The sequence below is a fragment of the Tiliqua scincoides genome, chromosome 2 (assembly GCF_035046505.1).
Source record: "Tiliqua scincoides isolate rTilSci1 chromosome 2, rTilSci1.hap2, whole genome shotgun sequence".
In the NCBI taxonomy this organism is placed as follows: Eukaryota; Metazoa; Chordata; class Lepidosauria; order Squamata; family Scincidae; genus Tiliqua; species Tiliqua scincoides.
This window is the reverse complement of record NC_089822.1, coordinates 49,518,871-49,537,446: the sequence shown is the minus strand read 5'-3', so window position 1 is coordinate 49,537,446 and position 18,576 is coordinate 49,518,871. Positions and strand designations below refer to the sequence as shown.

General features: G+C 40.1%; 1 protein-coding gene across 2 annotated transcripts in view; it reads left to right on the top strand.

Moving 5' to 3' along the window:
• MCC (MCC regulator of WNT signaling pathway) overlaps positions 1 to 16,894 on the top strand; it is a 233,930-nt gene extending 217,036 nt beyond the window's left edge. For both annotated transcript variants that reach the window (XM_066613395.1, XM_066613394.1), the window contains 5 exons: positions 3,823 to 4,057; positions 4,710 to 4,916; positions 5,836 to 5,933; positions 14,501 to 14,623; positions 14,901 to 16,894. In XM_066613395.1, coding sequence (XP_066469492.1) covers positions 3,823 to 4,057; positions 4,710 to 4,916; positions 5,836 to 5,933; positions 14,501 to 14,623; positions 14,901 to 15,081 — 844 coding nt within the window. In that variant the 3' untranslated portion in view covers positions 15,082 to 16,894. The remainder of the gene's footprint in view (positions 1 to 3,822; positions 4,058 to 4,709; positions 4,917 to 5,835; positions 5,934 to 14,500; positions 14,624 to 14,900) is intronic.
• Positions 16,895 to 18,576: the final 1,682 nt, after the last annotated feature.

Here is an 18,576-nt window from a genome sequence, read left to right as displayed (position 1 = left end):
TGTTTTTAAAGACCAACTGCCAAGTTTCTTGCTTCTCTATTGTCACTCCAGAATGCATTGGTATAGGCACTATACAGCATTCAGCCACTAGAAGGGGTGAATAATGGAATCTAATGGAATGAAATTATTTAACAGCATGAAGGTAGGAAATTGGATTTTGGTGCTTTTTTCCTTGTTACAAGGCATTTAAAGGTGGCCCTCAGTTTCAGTGGTAAGTTAAATCAGTAGATACCGAGGTCCCACCTGTATTATATGTACCTTCTCTGCTCTTGCAGCCTGCTCTGCTCTGCTCATCTTGTTTGTTTCAAACAGGATAGTGTGGAGAAAGGAGTTGATACCTTAGCACAAGATAAGGGGACTCAGCCACGCCTTGCCCCTTCTTCTCACCTCCCTTCTTTGCCCACCTAGTTGCTATCCTAAATAGCTGGATGGATGAGGAATAAGAAGCAGAATGGTGAAGGTAGGCAGGCAGAGGTGAACACACCCCTGCCAATTCACAACCTGAGAGGAAATGCTTGAGTCAGCAACATGGGCAGCCCAGTCTTGGATGTGTCTTGGTTTGAAAGCCAGCTTCCAGCAGTGGAAGTAGAAGCTTATTTCCTTTTCAAAGAAAATCAGATTTTGGCATTGACAAGTTGTGCCCTAACTGTTAGGTGATGTGCAAAGTGAAATTTAAAGGCGCAACTGTGTGCCTGAAAGGTCTTGTGAAGACGTTTAAAATTTGAACATTAATCTAGTGTGTTTGTGTTGTGATATTATTATTATTATTATTATTATTATTATTATTATTATACTTTATTTTTACCCTGCCTTTCTCCCCTAAGGGACTCGAGGCAGCTTACAAAACAAGGTTAAAACAAATTAAAAACATAATTTAAAAACAGATAAAAACATCATAAAAACAATAGTCAGATAAAAAACTAGTCAGGTAATAGCATAGTGCAGCAAATTAGAAGAGGATCAGGCCTGTGAACAGATGTTAAAAAAAATATTAAGAGATGTTAAAAAGATGTTTAAAAGGCCAGGAACTCAGAAGGCTTGTCTAAACATAAGGGTCTTCAGGCCTTTCAATTTTCAAGAGAGGGAGCAGTTCTTAAGTCAAGGGGAAGGGAATTCCACAGTGTTGATGCCACTACTGAGAAGGCCCTATTTCTTGCCGCTGCCCAACGTTCCTCCCTAGGCTGCGGCACTTGTAAAAAGGCATTCTCTGATTACCTTAGAGGACAAGCCGGATTGTACGGGAGTAGGCGATCTCTAAAATACGCTGGCCCAGAGCAGTATAGGGCTTTAAAGGTCAAAACCAGCACCTTGAATTGGACCCATAAACGAATGGGCAGCCAGTGCAGCCGCTGGAGAAGCGGACTGACAGAGTCAAACCGCCTACCTCCAGTAACTATGCGGGCCGCCGCATTCTGCACTAGTTGCAGTTTCCAAACCGTCTTCAAGGGCAGCCCCACATAGAGCGTGTTACAATAATCTAGCCTCAGTGTCACTGTGGCATGGATCACTGTGGCCAGGTCTGCCATATTTCTTTCCCTTCTCCCTCTCCCTAATTGCCAGGCACAATTATTTTATGTTTATAGAAAGTTTGAGATACTTTTGAAGGGAAAGGAATAGTGAAGCCCTTATTCAAACCTGTACAGTTTTTTCAAAGAGTCTGATTGCGTGCTCTGATTTTACTGAGTAGCAAATTAAAGGGGAAAAATGATTTGTTTGTTACTACTTCATGTGATGTCTATAATCTCTGTGAGAAGGAAGGGCCACTGAAATTACTAAAAAAGCTTCCATTTACTACTGTTATATTATGCTTCATGGAAAGGAGTAGCAGAGGGAAGTCTTTGTATCCAAGCCAGTTTTGATTGTAACTTTTGGACTGCGGCTTGCTTAAAAGTCTAAGATTGACAGGCAGTTATCTGGTGCCCTTTTTGTCAAAAAGCAAGCTGGTTTTGAACTTGTTGGAGAGGAAAGGAAAAATTTCAGACGCCTCATGTACCCTGCCCTCCTTTGCATATAAAGAGCATACTGTCTTAGACATTGCCAGAGAAATACATAGGGTGGTTTTTTTGTTGCTTTTGTCAAAAAAAGATTGAAAAATGCTACAACCCAGTGCAGAACGTGATTTATTCCCTTGCTGATAACTGAGATCATCCAGCATTCCAGACAGGCACAGCTAATGGATGACTTAACCCTCACCCAGCAGCTGATTACAGGTCCTCAGGAGACTGCAGGCAGCTTTGTCTCTGTGCAAGGTTGTAGAAAATGCAGACTAGTTTCTTTCTTTTTTTTTTGCGTTGTTGTAATTATGTTCAAGAGTGGAATGTTAAGGAATAGGTGGTAGCAGTGCAATTAACCTCTGCAGATCATTCCTCTGTGGAAGACTAGAATGCAGATAGACAGAAATGAAGTCAGCTCCTAGACTTATCTTAGAACTATATCATTTCTATAGAATGCATTTTGTTGAAGAAAAGAAAATTAACTCCTCATGGACAAATTAGGATCAGATTGTCTGGTTTCTTTGTTTTCCTAGTTCGAAAACTGTACACTTTTCAAAAGGAATGTGGCATTAAAATGGGCAATGGATTTTCCATTAGCTCATAAAAGAAGCCGCCAGGTTGTGGCAGACATTCTGAGAACAAAGGTTGATTTCTAAATAGAGGGTAGGAGCCAGGGCTGAAGGCTGCAATCGGGCCTCTCACCTGCAAGCCCTGATCCCTAATTGAAGTTGTGTAGTCCTGGAAAGGCACTCAATACAATGTGCATAGGAACCCTCATCTTTAAAATTGATTCATACACATCAATACCTGGCCCGAGGTCCAAACTTCCCTAAGGACCATTTCTTTCCATATTGGCTGTCCTGGCCACTGAGGTCTACCACTGAGACCTTGCTCTCTGGCCTGCCATTAGCAGAGATCCATTTGCTGGATACCAGGACAAGGAACACTTCATAGGGTATTCCTCAGCAGTATTAATGAAAATAATTAATATGGAAAGCTACTATCCTGAAAGGTGGTGTTCAGATAATTTATAAATGAAACCGGTTTCTGTGTAAACCTATCCCATGTATCCCTCTTTAAGTCTTTTATGGTATATAAATTTGATTATGAGCACTAGGTGCCATATCCATTTCAACCAGGCTTTAATAGATGGTGGATTCAGCCCCTCAAAAAAATGAATTGATTTTTACACTACTGTTAATAAATGTACACTCCTCTTTTGACATAAGTATGAAATCATAACTAAGAATATACTGAATGTTGTAGGTTTTACTTTGAGCGTTAATGAAAAGCGGTACATAAATTTATTAAATACACTGCCCTGGCATTGAAAACTGGCTTTAGGGCTAAGCGTTGGCGACCTGTGGTTCTAATTAAACTCTTGCTTGGAAGATGCCAAGGCCTGTCTACAAATTCAGTAGAACAAATTCTAATGTGGTAGAGTTGGCATTACCGCTTCAGATTGCAGTTGAGAGTGGTGCAATTTTTTAGTTTTTCCCTATGTTTTGGGAAAAAATAAAGGTAAAAAATTGGCACATCCAAGAGAGAGGTTTTAGTCAAGACCAGCTCCTGGTTACGGTTGCAGAGACTTCTTTTACAAAAGGAAACTTCAAAGAAGGCACTCTGTCATCAGATGTGGTAGAATCCATTCTACCACCACAGCCTTCTGCAGGTATAGACCAAGCCCTGATGGTTGATCAGCCTATAGATCATTTCTATTGATGGTACATTTCTATTGATGGTAAACTTTAGGAAACTCTCTTTTTGCATTTAGGAGAGAGGACTATTTAGTCATATCATTCCCTCAATATTTTTCCCCTTTTCCAAGTACTACTAGTTCAACAGCAAGTAGCTGTGATACAGAGTTCACCAAAGAGGATGAACAAAGGCTGAAGGACTACATCCAGCAGTTGAAGAATGACAGGGCAGCTGTTAAACTGACGATGTTGGAACTGGAGAGCATCCATATCGATCCCTTAAGTTACGACGTCAAGCCTCGTGGAGACAGCCAAAGGCTTGATCTGGAAAACGCAGTACTCATGCAGGAACTGATGGCAATGAAGGTATTTTATGAATTGGCTTATAAGCTGACATTTTGGGGCTTCTGGCTTTAAAACCTAATTATAATCTTCTAACTTATCTAAAAAGTATTTGGTATTAAAAACATCCTGTGTGCCCCCCCTCAACAAAAACTGGCCCAGATGACCCAGAACATGCTCACAGAGCTAGAGAATTTAAGGACACACCTGTAATAAAATGCAATGTACAGCAAGTCCCCACTTAATGTCATTTCATTTAAAGTCATTTCATTATAAAGTTGATGAGAAAAGCAAATTGGTTCCTGGCCAGGGCCACTGTCGACGTGGACTTTGCACGTTCTGCTCATGCCTGCGTGGGTTTCCAGAAACACTATTTCACTGTTTAATATTAGAACTGTTTGGGGTCTTTATTTAGAAGTTTGGTAATGTCTTTGTGACCAGAAATAACTCTGGTTTACTTATATCAATTAACCGATGGTAAAACTGGCTTCATTGTAAGTAATTTCACTTAAAGTTGCCGTTTCCTAGAACCTCTCAAAAACTTTAAGTTGTACTTAATACTTGGTTTCCAGCAACTTAGGAGCCATTGTGTTTAGCTGCCATGCAAATAGTGTTTTTTCCAATTGTGTAGCATTCTGTGTAGACTAGCATGACCTTCTGTGCCCTCCCCAACCAGGAGGAAATGGCAGAGCTGAAGGCACAGCTGTACTTGCTTGAAAAAGAGAAGAAAGCTCTAGAGCTGAAACTGAGCAGTCGAGAAGCTCAAGAACAAGCTTACCTAGTACACATTGAGCACCTGAAATCAGAAGTGGAAGAGCAAAAAGAGCAGAGAATGAGATCCCTCAGCTCGGCAAGTAGCAGCAGCAAAGACAAGTCAAGTAAGGTGAGGTGCTGTTCTGGGTCTTCAGAACGTCTATGTTCAGGGGTGGTATACTTCTGAATGCTAAATGTTTGGGGGAATACCAGTGCTTTTGTAATCAGTTTATGGACTACTCACTGTTAGAAAGCGAGTGCTAGACTAGATAGCCTGACTCAGCAAGGTTCAGCTTTCATTCTTATGGTTCGTTGGACAGGCCCATCATTGTCAACATGCCATCTACTACTGTTAATCCTTACATTATTGCAGGAGATTTCAACTGCCCATAAAAAAACTGAACTTTTTTTGTCACATTACAGAAAGCAGGCAGCACTTAAATCACAATTCCCCTTCTCTAATTAAGGGAAATATAGAAAGGCTTGAGGAAGGATACTACCTGAATCACAGTGTAGCCTGGTCTCCTCTGGTGGCCACCTGCTAGACTTTTCCTCCTGGTGCTGCAGAGAGAGGTCTCCTCCAGTGAGGCAGGCAGTGGAAGTTGCTTCTGACAACTGACAAAGCCCTATAGGCTGTAGGGTAAGGTCATTCAGGTCTCCCTTCCATTATAGGCAACTTGTCAGTGAAATGTCAATTTCCATGCAATGGTTAGTATCAAAAGTTGAATAATACACAAAGGTCTGTTTATGACTATAGCAACCCTTAGAGTTTCAAATTAATTAAAGAGGGAGGACTCCACTGCATTGCCTGGGCTGTGATTGAGGATGGCTTCCCCAGCCTCTGGGGGGAAGCCCTCAGATTGGCACACTGACTGAGTGCCATGGGGGGGCTGCTGAGGCGAATGGATGGCTGTGTAGTGCCGCCAGCGCGCCCCCCCCCCCCCCACCGAAGCCTGGCCTGAATGGGGAATGGCCAACAAAAAACTTATTGCAAATGTTAAAAAAAAAATCTTGAGTTTTTGAGGACTTGTACTTCTTTTCTCTTGTAGGATTGCACAGATGCCACTGCAGCATCTTTAACACTAGCAGAGCTGAAACCTTACAGTGATGGTGAACTGACTACAGAACTAGCAAATGCACTCAGAAGGTAAGCAAGAAGAGACAGGTGCTAATAAATCTGTGATTTCATTCTGGGCTTTTAATCAGAAATGCTAAGTGATCCCCCAATTTACCGTTTTTGAATTTTTTAGTATTCTCTTTCTCTTCTGTTTTCTGTAATGCTCATCAGTGCAGTCCCTTAGGTTTTCTTCAGCAACTGTAAACTGGGGGCTTAATTATTGTTGCTAATTCCCATATCGTTCATGAAAGCCCTGAGGCATGGAGTTAGCTGACTGAGTTAATGAAAGGCCACCAAGAAGGCACAAATCTGGGAACAGCATTCCAATCTCATTTCATATGTGTTCATTTTAGTGCGATTAGATCATCACAAGAACTGATTTCCTAATTCTGTTTTAATGACAGTGCAAGAAAAAGTTAGACACTGAGTAGATCAACAATAAAATACTTCTGAAGGAGACCCTGGGCAAAGGCCCTCATGAAGTCATCCAGTTGCACGCAAATTGGAAGACTTTGTCCAAATAGTACTCCTGATTTTTTTATTCATTAGTCAAAAATATGGAATAATATTAACTCATACTTTTCTGCACTGACAGAGAAATTTCAAGACCTTAAGACAGTGGTTCTCACACATTTAGCACCAGGACCCACTTTTTAGAATGACTACATTTGGGGAAATTTTATAGACCTGAACTTTTAACAAGCTACCATGTATATTCTTTTAACAATGATAGTAAATGGGACTTACTCCTGAGTAAGTGGTGGGTAGGATTGCAGCCTAGGATTGTTAAAAATTTTCCTGCTTGATGATGCCGCTTCCGGTCATGACATCACTTCCAGTGGATCCTGACAGATTCTCATTCTAAAAAGTGGACTCCAGAGCTAAAAGTTTGAGAACCATTGCATATAGAGTAAAAACAAAATATAAAAAGAAGGTTCAAAAAAGGTTCTTCAGCCATGCAGAGAAGCCGTCTTCATAACTGAATTGTCAGACAAGCCTAACAACATGCTGAACTCCAGTGTGAGCTCATTAATCTTGCCACTCCCTTGCTTGCTAATGCTTCCACCACCAGCCAGAGAAATCTAACAAAATGCTTCATAGCCAAGCGCCTAAGAAAAAAAGCAGCGCAACCTCTTTCTGCCTCAGGCATGCAGCTGCAGGATGTTTTGTTAAGTTTTGCCAGCCAGGTAAGGCAAAGGATGGAGTGAGCACGTGAGAAAGGGCAAGACTGTTGGAATTGAACCAACTTTCCATTGGTTGGAATGGCGTGCCACCCATGTATTTGAATGCACATTTACTTATCAGGTAGTGCAAGCACTGATTTTAAAAGCAGAAACAGTAGATTGAGTTTCAGAGTGGCTATTTGCATATTTATATGTCTGTGGGGAGATTCTGTCAGCTTTCTGTTTGTCTTGACAATGCATGTATTGAAGTCGATTTGGTCCCATGGCATTTGCTGTGACCATGCTGGTGTTCATCCAAGCAAGTTAGCTTAACTAGACTGTGAATTGGGCTTTCTCTGTTATATTCTTAGGGCAACTAGATATTACATTTAATAAATTCATGATCATTACAACTATAGAATCAGTATTCCTCTTATTTCCTCCATTTCCTGTTACTGAAATTTATTTTGAGCAGTGTAGTGCAATAAACAAAAAAAAATGGTCCTCTTGGACTAAATAAGTACTCACTCTCGTTTCCAGTAAAGTTAAGATCCTGTCAACAGAAATAGACATTAACATCAGCTGCAGAGTTTTTGTAGCTGGCTAGGGTTATTCATCTCTGTTATAAGAGCTGCCAAGTATGGTCTTTTTCCTCTATACCATTTGAATTTATTCATTTTTAGAATCTGGTAATTAAGAGAGTTTACGGAGGAATTTTTAGGTGGAAGGGGGAAAATGATCAAACAAAACTATACATAAAATGTAGGCATGAAGGAGCAAACAGGTTCAGGAAAGGACTGAGGTACTGCAGATACGTTTAACGTGCTTCTTGCTACTCACTCAGCTTCCATGCCCGTTGTGGAGACAGAAATGGCTACAGGATAACCTCATCCCATCATTGATTGACAGTTTTCCAATCAGAAAGTTTACATAGCTTAAGAGAACTGTACTTAGAGTTTGGATTATTATAAGGTGTATTTTAAAAATAATTGTAGGGAGATCAGTTCTTCAGTCTAATGCTGATAAAGCCCTGAAAATCTAAGATTTATTATAACATCACAAATAGTAAGGCCCTTTCCAGCACCATATATCAGTGTTTCTCAAACTGGGGATCGGGACCCACTAGGTGGGTCACAAGCCCATGTCAGGTGAGTCCCCATTCATTTCAATATTTTATTTTTAATATATGCTTGATGCTACCATGGTATGTAACTGCATTTGGGGAATCAATATTTTAACAGGCTACTCTGTATATGCTTTTAACAATGATAGTTAATGGGACTTACTCCTGGGTAAGTGTGCGTAGTACTGCAGCCTAGGATTGTTAAAATTTTCCTGCTTGATGACATCACTTCCAGTCATGACATCACTTCTGGTGGGTCCTGACAGATTCTCATTCTAAAAAGTGGGTCTCAGTGCTAAATGTGTGAGAACCACTGCCATATATGGCTGTCTAAACATACATGCATGGATGCATGCACAATGACAGAAATCCATGGAACAAGTGTCGGTTTTCTGCAGTGAAGTCACACCTTGTGGGAAGCTGCTCTTGGAGCTTTTCACTGGATGTGAAAGCAGCAGACTCATTTCTCTCATTGCAGGTTTGCTCTGCTCATGGATAAAGTAGGGAACTTGAGGTCCCATTTAAAGAGCAGAAAGGGTGTGTAGGTGAGGACTGCTGACTTTTTTTTTTCATCCCTGCTTGATTCATTCCTGATATCAGTGCCTGGCTGAGAAAGAAGTGTCAGTGAGATAGACTTCAGGGAGATACGTTGTGGCACCCTTCTGTCCTTACTCTCCTTTGCTCTTAAAAACAGGCTTCACCACCACCCCGTTTTAGACTCCCACATATAGAGAGAGCACTAATCAGTCATTAATTTGGCACATAGTTGCTGTCCTCCTGGCACTGTTAGTATCTGCTCAGAGGACCTATGTTCTTAAGACTACATGGGTAAAATTTAGAATTGGCTTTTGCATCTGTCTTTGATCAAAGACAAGAACTAGCTAGAGATCATTATTTCTCCTGAGTACTCTGTGTCTGTTACCTAGCTGGTGGTTCCTGTTTGATTCTCTTCCAGTAACATGAAAAAATATTGGTTAAGAAAATAGATCCTATTTCACTTGCTGACCTGCTTTGCTTTATGAAGTTACGTCAGCACTAATGAGTTCCCAGCATTGTCGACTGAAGATCTTTGATAATGTAGTTTTGTTCTCTGGTTGACTGCATGCTCCAAAAAGTAGTTTGAGCCAGATGTTCTTTGGAATGAGATCATTTCCACTAATATGACTTTATATGAACTGGGGGCAGGGGACGAAAAAGTGGTGGGCTGAGGTGATCTCTCTAAACAGTAAGCCTTGACTGACAATATCTTTTGCCTGAATTAAGGTAAACTACACACAAATAGGAAACACAAATACAGTGGTATGGGTGTTCTTGTGGTGGAAAAACCATGTGCTGTGAATTTCATAAGTGTCCATTCCAACATGAAGATTGTCTGCACAGGGAAAAGTACTGTTTTGATAACACTAATAAATAGAGCTTTGATAACACTAATAAAACTAATAACTAATACTAATAACTAATACTAATACTAATTAACTAATTAATAATTAGTTAATACTAATTAACTAAACTAATAACTAATACTAATAACTAATTAGTGATAACACTAATAAACACTGATAAAAGCTTTGATAACACTAATAAATAGAGCCTGTCTCTTGGCGGGATTTTGTGTGCTTTCCTCACAAAACTTGTGTGCTTTCCTTGGAACATGACTGCTGGCTTTCGTGACTGTTTTGATTTCCCCATTTTGCCTCCTGGCCTTTCTCCTTGATAAATTCATCAACAGGTCAGGTGCACTTACAGCAGTTACTCCACAGGGGAGAGGAAATGAGAGAAGTGTCCTGTAGGGAACAATCATGCACCAGCAGAGCAGAAGATAAGATGACCTAATAGAATTTTTTTTAATCTCTGATTTCTGGGATTCTATAAGACATGGATGAGAACCAGGAAGAAATTTAAAACCTCTGTTACTCCCTGGAAGCTCTAGGGGGTTGTTGAGTGACATTCCCTCTCCTTTACATCATTATCCGCAATACATGGGTGGGTGTGTGCCTGTGTGTGAGAGAGAAGCCATGTTCAGATTACAATTCATTTCCACAATCTTCAGATAAAAATTCCTTTCTGAGATCCTGGACTGCCACTGCTAGTCAATGACAATAAAACTGAGCTAGCTAGATCAATGGTCTGACTCGGTATAAGGCAGCTTCAGGTCAAGTTCTGAAGTAGATTATTGTCCAAAAGGCATTCTGTTTACAAGTTGTTGCAAGGCTTAGATGAAGGAAGTGTCATTCTGTGAAGCAGACATTCATAAGGCATTCAGTTTAACTCGCTGTGACCCAGTCTCCTGAATCACAGAAATGTCCATTCCGTTCAGCTAGCATCATTTGTGACAATGGATGAAAACTTGACTCCACAGAACAAAGCAGCACATAACAGCTGCTGGTGCTTTATCATGCCTACTGCTAGTGTGTGATATCTTGAGATCATTAGTATTGTTGTTTCTCTTGCTTTTTGTTATTATTATATAGCTCTTTTTATGTACAAACATCTCATTCATCCATGTATCAACTTGTGGAATAGCCAATAATTTCTATTACACAATAGAATAGTCTCACAAGTGGAAATGGCTTTTTGTACTCCAGTGCATTTTATTAGGCTGGTAAGCAGTTTTTTCTGTTCTCAGTACATGTAGTATGCTTCTGAGAACTATGAATATGAACTCCTGGAGAAGTGAAGGAAGTTTAATAACATCCACAGATAGGAGGTGCAATTTGGATTGGGCTGTGGGGGTGGGTTAATTGCACCTCCTATCTGTGGATGTTATTAAACTTCCTTCACTTCTCCAGGAGTTCATATTCATAGTTCTCAGAAGCATACTACATGTACTGAGAACAGAAAAAACTCTTGTACCACTTTACTGTTTCAAATGTCTCCCCCCCCCCCAATGCTATATTTGGCCTGGCACAAAGCATTATGGCATCAAAACTATAGGTTTTGTACCACAAAGGAAATTGATGTTTAGGTTGGGGGTGGGGGAGAGAGTTTAATCAGGATAAGGGAAAGGGTTAAAAAGAAGCTTTTCTCAACACCATGATTCCAATCCAATCCTCTTTTTTGTTATTGATTCTTTAAAAGAACACCAATTTTATCCGCAGATCTCCAGCATTATGTGTCATTGGGCCCTGAGATGCAGCCATTATATATTTTGGATTTCAAAACAAAAATCTCTACACGTGCCTCTATTAAAACACACACACGTACATACATTCCTTGGATGTCATCCCAGCAGATGACTGATGGTCATGGAAAACAAGAATTCATTTGGAATTCTCAACCTTTGAACTCAGATCTCTCTTGAATGCCAAAAATGCTTGAATCACAAAGAGCAGGTAAAAGCCAAAATGAAAAGCTATCCTGTTCTGTAAACATGTCTAACAAACATGCAAAACCAATTAAAATGTGATGAGAAAATCTTTTACTTTATTACATTGCAGTCATTTGCACACAGATGCCAACCTAAATTGTGAAAGCAAATCCATTGCTTCTCCTGAAGCCTTGTGTTCATAGCTTCTTGCCAGCATTGATACCACACTTAGCTCTTTCCATGACCTAATTACCACCTACATTAAACAATGAGGCCCTGGAGATTCTGCTACAGTTCAGCACTAAGCCCTAAAACAGATTGAAACAGGCTACAGAAAACTTCTGATAATGATATAGCCTTCTGCAGAACTCAGGCATCCCAGTCTTCTCATTAATCCTATCTTTCCTCAACCTTTCTCTAGCCAAATGTGGTTCTTCCCATTGAGGATTTGAGGAAGCATCATAGCTGTCTGTCAGCAAAAATGTCCAGTAAAGCGCTCCCAAGGGACACCACAGAGAGACTTGTGATAGTCACAGCCTACCACAGACTTTCCAGTCAGAGCAGTATTTACATTTTTAAAAATAACAGCCATTGCCCTTGTCACAGGATTCAGTAATTAGCTGCTCACATATTGGAAAGCCATTTAACAAATTTTGTCAGTTTTCTGTTTGAGAATCCTGCTGGAAAAATCTTGGAATATGACTAGGAAAGAGGTGAAACTTGAGGTTACAAGGCTGTTTTGTGGACACACCAAATAGCCTGATCTGGTTTGCAACCATCTAGCATGCAAATCTCAAGAACCAGTCCCATTGAATTTAATAGAATTTATTTCCAGATAAGAGAACTTAGGTCCTATGTTAGCAGTTTTGCCGTCTATAGGCATGATTTGTAAGTGCCCAGAGAGAGGACCTTCTCCACTGTAGTGCCTCCCTGGTGGAATTCTCTCCCTTCCGGCACCCGCATCATAATTTTTCAAGCACCCGCCAAAGATTTTTTTAATTCTTGCAGGGCTTTTTGAGACTATTGCATTTAGTACTGTTGTAATCTGCTGTGCCTAATGTTGTTGTTTTTGTTGCCTATTGCTTTGCGTATCTTTGAAATAGAACGTAGCCTAAAATTATCTTAAATAAAAATTTTATTATTGGTTTCCATTCATCTCACAGAACCCCATGAGATAAATTGAACCAAATAACCTTGCTTGCAGTGGTCTCAATGTGTATAAAATCCTCCAGTGACTGGTAAAACAGCTCTTCTTCTTTAGGAAAGAAGATAATTGGGGACACAAATTCAAGGAGACATGTAAACAGGCCCGTTCTTGTTTTCATTCTTCTAGGTTTACTTGACCATCTGTAGTATTAAGGAGGGGAATTTTATTCCAGCTTGAATGTATTAACAGCTCTGGAATTTTTTTTTTTTAGTATTTGTACAAATGACACAAAAGTGCCTCTCTCAATATTTATTCAGTATTATCTCACTAATTGCTGCCTCCCTCCATCAACCCTCTTAAATGGGATCAGCCTTAGCCATGCAATAAGAGCATTCAGCAGTGCTGCCTCAAGCCATCACCAATACATGTTTAATGCGTTAACTAGTGACGAAATTGTTTTGAGTACTTTCCTAGCATAGCGTTTTGTATCTTTTAAGCTGTCTATTGTTGCAGAAAAGCATTTACTGAACCAGCAGTATGTTTGGCACCTTCTGGTGTGGTTGAGTAGTGCCACCCTCAGGCCAGTTTAGGATTGCAGCCTTGATCAAAATCTCAGAAGAGGCTAATGATTGACAGATTGCAGTGAGGGTCTGCTTCAAATGCTGCTGAAAGATGCTTTATTTGTCGGCTTCTTCAAAGTGGCGGTATGCTTTCAGAAAGGGATTTTCTGCAGTGCTGCTATTTCATGTCTCTGATCTCAGATTTCAAAGAAAAAACTCCTAGCCATGAAGCCATAGCCTATAGTTAAATGAGAGAGAAAATGGTGATAATGAAATAAGAACACATAACACCACTTTCTGCACTTCGCGGGGGGGGGGGGGGGGACGACACCAAAATCTGCAAAGAATAAAACCGTTTTATTTGGTTTTTATTTATTATTTAATTGAGGGGTGCATGGCTAATGACTGTGGTTGCATCTGCTGACACTATACCACCTATTTCACCTACCTAGTACACTTTTAATGTGATTATAATTTAGAATTATAATGTAAATTTTGAATAAAAACACATAACACTTTATGCACTTGGAAAACACCGAAATTCACGAGAAAATAAAACCAGATTCTTCAGTCTCTACCTACAGTAAAGATGACACTCAAACATGAGTGCTTACCATGTCCTAAACAGTACCTTCAACTTTCACACATTTAAATGTGAGACAAAAGCCCAAACTTGGAGAACTTGCTAAAAGCACAGGGCTCAGTTGTAGAGGCTCAGTTGTATGTATAAGGCTGCCAGTTTGATCCCTGGTGTCTCTAGGTGTCTCCACCTGGTGTCTCCAGCTACCTAGAGCTGCCACCAGTTAGGCAGACAGTACTGAATGAGATGGACCAATGATCTGGCTCCATATAAGGCAGCTTCCTTTCTAACTCCCTATATTGCATGTACATATGGCAAGCTGGTCACGTGAGCATTTATCATCCTTTATGTATGAATTGATTTGACCTTTATCAAGATTATGGTGACATGTATTAGAGATATTTTCCTGCTAAAACAGCTCTTGTTCTGGCTCCACAAGACCTACTTGTAAATGTTTCACTTTGGTCCTGGTACTCGCATTACACGAGCAACATGGATTCACTGTGGCCCTGTTTTTTCTATGCTATAGGGGTGAGAAGATCCTGACCTACACACGAGTTACGGGAAGAAGCAACACTGCTGCCACCATTGTAACAAAAAAGCTCCTACAGCTTCTAGTTGATTCTATATAGTCCCTATTGCTGGCTTAGAGTCCTTATCTACATGCATCACGTTGGCAAGATATACATACGTCTTGTGCTTTTTGTTTTTCTGCAGAGAAAAGAAACTGAAAGCTAGAGTGCAGGAGTTGGTGAGTGCCTTAGAGAGACTGACGAAGAGCAGTGAAATCCGGCACCAGCAGTCTGCAGAGTTTGTTAATGACTTAAAAAGAGCAAACAGGTAAAGTAAGTGGCCTGGTGTGCTGAACTGGGCTAATTCTGCAACTATTCTCTTGAGCAACTTGGGTTTATGGCAGAACAGCACTGAAGCCTGTCAGATCTCTTGTTCTCCTCTGCTGGCCCACCCAGTAAAAGCCACATGGCCAAGTAGTACTGGGAAAGTGTGATGCTCTCCGAAGTTTGAAAGACAAATCCATTTTTAGGAGGCTTGGAGATGTGACCATTCAGCTTTGAAGTGCTCACATTAATCCACCTGTTGCTCTTTTTGCTTCCAACAGTAACCTTGTGGCTGCCTATGAGAAAGCAAAGAAGAAGCATCAGAACAAGCTGAAGAAACTGGAGTCTCAAATGATGGCGATGGTTGAAAGGCATGAGACTCAAGTGAGAATGCTCAAACAAAGAATTGCCTTGCTTGAAGAGGAGAACTCAAGACCGCACACCAATGAAACGTCACTTTAAGCAGAAAGAGACTTTTAAAAAAAGAATCCATGTGCCATTACAAGCCCATCTCCTTCCAAGACTGATTTAGGTGGTGAACCCAGGAGAGGATGGCAGCGCGGACAAACTGGACACCAGTACCTCAAAGGGAGCTTGTGGCTTTGATAATAACCAGGCATGGGCAGAAGCTGAAGAAAAGAGTTTGGGGGTGATTGCTCATAAGCAGATGGTGCCTGATAGTAAATGTATCTGTTTATCAAAGTTCTATGTAATTATTTTATTCCAACCATAAAAAATTATCCTTTTGCCTTTTTCCAGATTCCCGTGGGAAACATTAAGAACACTCTTGTTCATCAAACATTGTCTTCAGTATCCATTATCTTTTTGGGTAAACTTTTTTAAGAATCACCCCAAAATTGGCTTACATTTGTTTGATAGCATTTCTCTTTTCCTTTCTGCAACTCGCATCCTGTTTCTCTAAGATGGCCACAGCCACTTCCCATATCTCTCTCCAGTCATTTGGAGTCAGTCTGAGAGCCAAGCAATACCACACTCCTGCAACAGGCACCCAGAGCTAACTTTGTTAACTCTTTTCATTTAACTGGAGCTTCAACTAGCTATTCATGCAGTGACAGCTGCCAAGTAAGGTTATTTGAAAGGGTCGCATGGTCATGTCGTTGCATCTGCGTTCTGGGAACAGTGTTGAATCAGTGCCTGACACAGTCGACTTGGGAACTGTGCTAAACCCTTTGCTGATCGTTGTTATTCCAGAGGTATTCCAGGACCAACACAAGTGATCAAACAACTTTAGAAAACCAGCTGGAGTAGCATCAAACTGTTCTGTGATGTATTTTTCACCCAATTCCAGTTTCATGCTGCTCTCACAGCCAATTGGAAGCATTCAAGATTTATAGTTTTTCTTGATTTGGTAAACTGCATTTGCCCCCCCTCCAAAAAAAATCAGTGTGGCAAGGAAATGTTATCCATGTAAGTTTTGAGAATATCCACTGAATTTCTAAACTAAGTGGAAGTCAGATGGATTTCAACAGCTACACATTTTTACAATATAGGCCACTTCTGCAAGATTAAGGGCACAATCCTAACCAGGTCTATTCAGTAGTAAGTCCTATTTTGTTCAATGGGGCTTACTCTCAGGAAAGTGTGGTTAGGATTGCAGCCTAAGTCACGGGAATAGCAAAAGACTTCCATTTTCAATAGATGGTTTTTAAGAGCTGCTGCAGAGGTAGAACCCAGAGGTAGTGCTGAAGGGTAGAACCCAGCCAAGGTTTTCCTGAAGCTGACTGCTCACTGCTGGGCAGTGTCAAAGCGATAGAAGTTCCATTAAATCTCTTACACCCCTTTGGCTGAAAATTTCCTAGGTTATATGGAATGTACCTGTTCAAATGAATGTAAACTTGGCTCCCAAAAAATAAATTGTTAAAAAAACTGTTCTGAAAACTTGCTTGCAAGGGAGCTTAGGTATGGTGCTAGTTCTGTCCATTCAGCTCAGTGGAACCATCATATCAGCAGGACAGGCAGTCTGACGCCATACAGAATGTTTGCCAGGCATTTTTAAAGTTAAACAGAGGGTAGGATGTCTCTCTTTTTAAAAAGCCTGGTCCTTATGTTTTCCTGTAGCAAAATATGCGGCAATAACTGGTGCAAAGTCAACAGAGGCAGGATAGATTTAGGAATAATTACTAGGAATCAAGAGAGGATTGTCTCGGTCATGGCACATGCAACCCTATGGTGCCTTGCTGTTTGTACTAGTTTTTTCCTTGCACTGTGATTGTCAGCACTTGCAATAAAGCCAACAGTCCTGATAGGGCTACTACCCAAGGTTTTCTAGTGTTCTTCTGTATAGTTTTGTTGTAGCTGATCCGAGATGTTTTTCTGATCGAACTGAGGTTTTGCTCTTTTAACTGTTTCTTAGCATCTTATGGATTATGAAACAAAAACATTAGGTACCTCCTAGGTTTTGTTTTGTAGTTATCACCATCTTTAAATTAGAGTTGATTACATTAGGAATCCCGCTTTAAGGCTTAGCTTTCAGGAGGTATGTGTACATTAGATGCAAATATGTGAAAATTAAATGGTTATGAATGTTTAAACTTCATTTGGACCAGATTTGTCATGTTTTTGCTCAATTTTTTATTTTCTTACATGGCACAGCTCCTCTTGGCATATTCTATTGGTACAGGTAGATAATAGTTACAGCTCACAGTGATTAGCTTCTCTCCAGCATCCAAATAGATGGTGCATATCTTAGCAAAACTCAACCACATTGAGAAATGTTAAGTGCAAGAACTAATGCTCTCCTAAAGTAATGTTTGGTAGGAGAAATAAATTCACATTGCTCATGTTATATCACCAGCCAGATGGTGATTTAAAGTTTACACTAAGGTGGAAATGAGCAAGTTGCAGTTAAAATTCAGAGTGTGTGCCTTGAAGTGCTTATTCTGGATTTATCGGGTTGTATCTTAACTTTATTTATGACAAGGGCATAGAGCTTAGTCATAACTAAGAATGCACCACATCATTACTATGTAGCTAGTTTTATTTAACTCATTTCTGCCCAGCCCACAGGTGTATACATTGATCCCTGTTGCATATATGCAATGTTGGGCAGAAATGGCTTACAGCACATCTTATGCATCTTTACTTGGAATTAAGCCCTACTATGTTCTTGAACTCCCAGGGAAATATGCATAGGACTGCAGTGCTAGTTTGGTTTAGCAGCCTCATTCATTCTGTCTTGAAGCAGTTAATCTTTTGATATAAATTGTTTATTTTAATTAGTCCTAAATGAGTTTGCTACTTTGCACCATCATTCTGTCAATCCGCATACCATGTGTGTTTATTAATCTGTTCTCCTTCAGGTCTTTACTGCTATGGTGTAGTCACAGGCAGACTATCTCTCAAAGGACGCAATCCTTATAGTTTCCAGAAAGATTTTATAATTCCACATTCCTTTCAAAGCAAAGATGAAACTTGCAAATTCCTGTTTCGCTGCTAGGGTGGCTCAAGCTCTGGCCCAAGGTGAAAGATTCATCAGAGAAACTGTGATGGCAGCTGAAATTAATAGAGGTGTGATTTTTCAGGTTTTTTCATAATTTTTTTTTTACAAAAATGAAAAGTGCAAAAAGCTGTGTTGTGTGTTTTTATTATAAGGGTGCATTTTTATAAATTATAATTGCTTTAGAAGTATACTAAGTAGGTGATACAGGTAGTATGATGTCAGCAGAAACAGCCACGGTCATTTCCCATACAACTCCTAGTTCAACCCAATCAGCTCACTATGACTAATATGTGCAGGTGTTAGAAAATGTTTTTTTATTTTTTATTTTGGGTTTTTTGACAATGAGAAGTGCAGAAAGCTGTGTTGGATTTATTTCATTATCACTGAAAAATCATAACTCTAGCCATTAAGGTTAGTGTAACAAAGGATAGACATACAGAAGCTAGCAGGACAGCAAGCCCTTAAGCAGCTTTACAATCATTAGATAAGTTTGATTT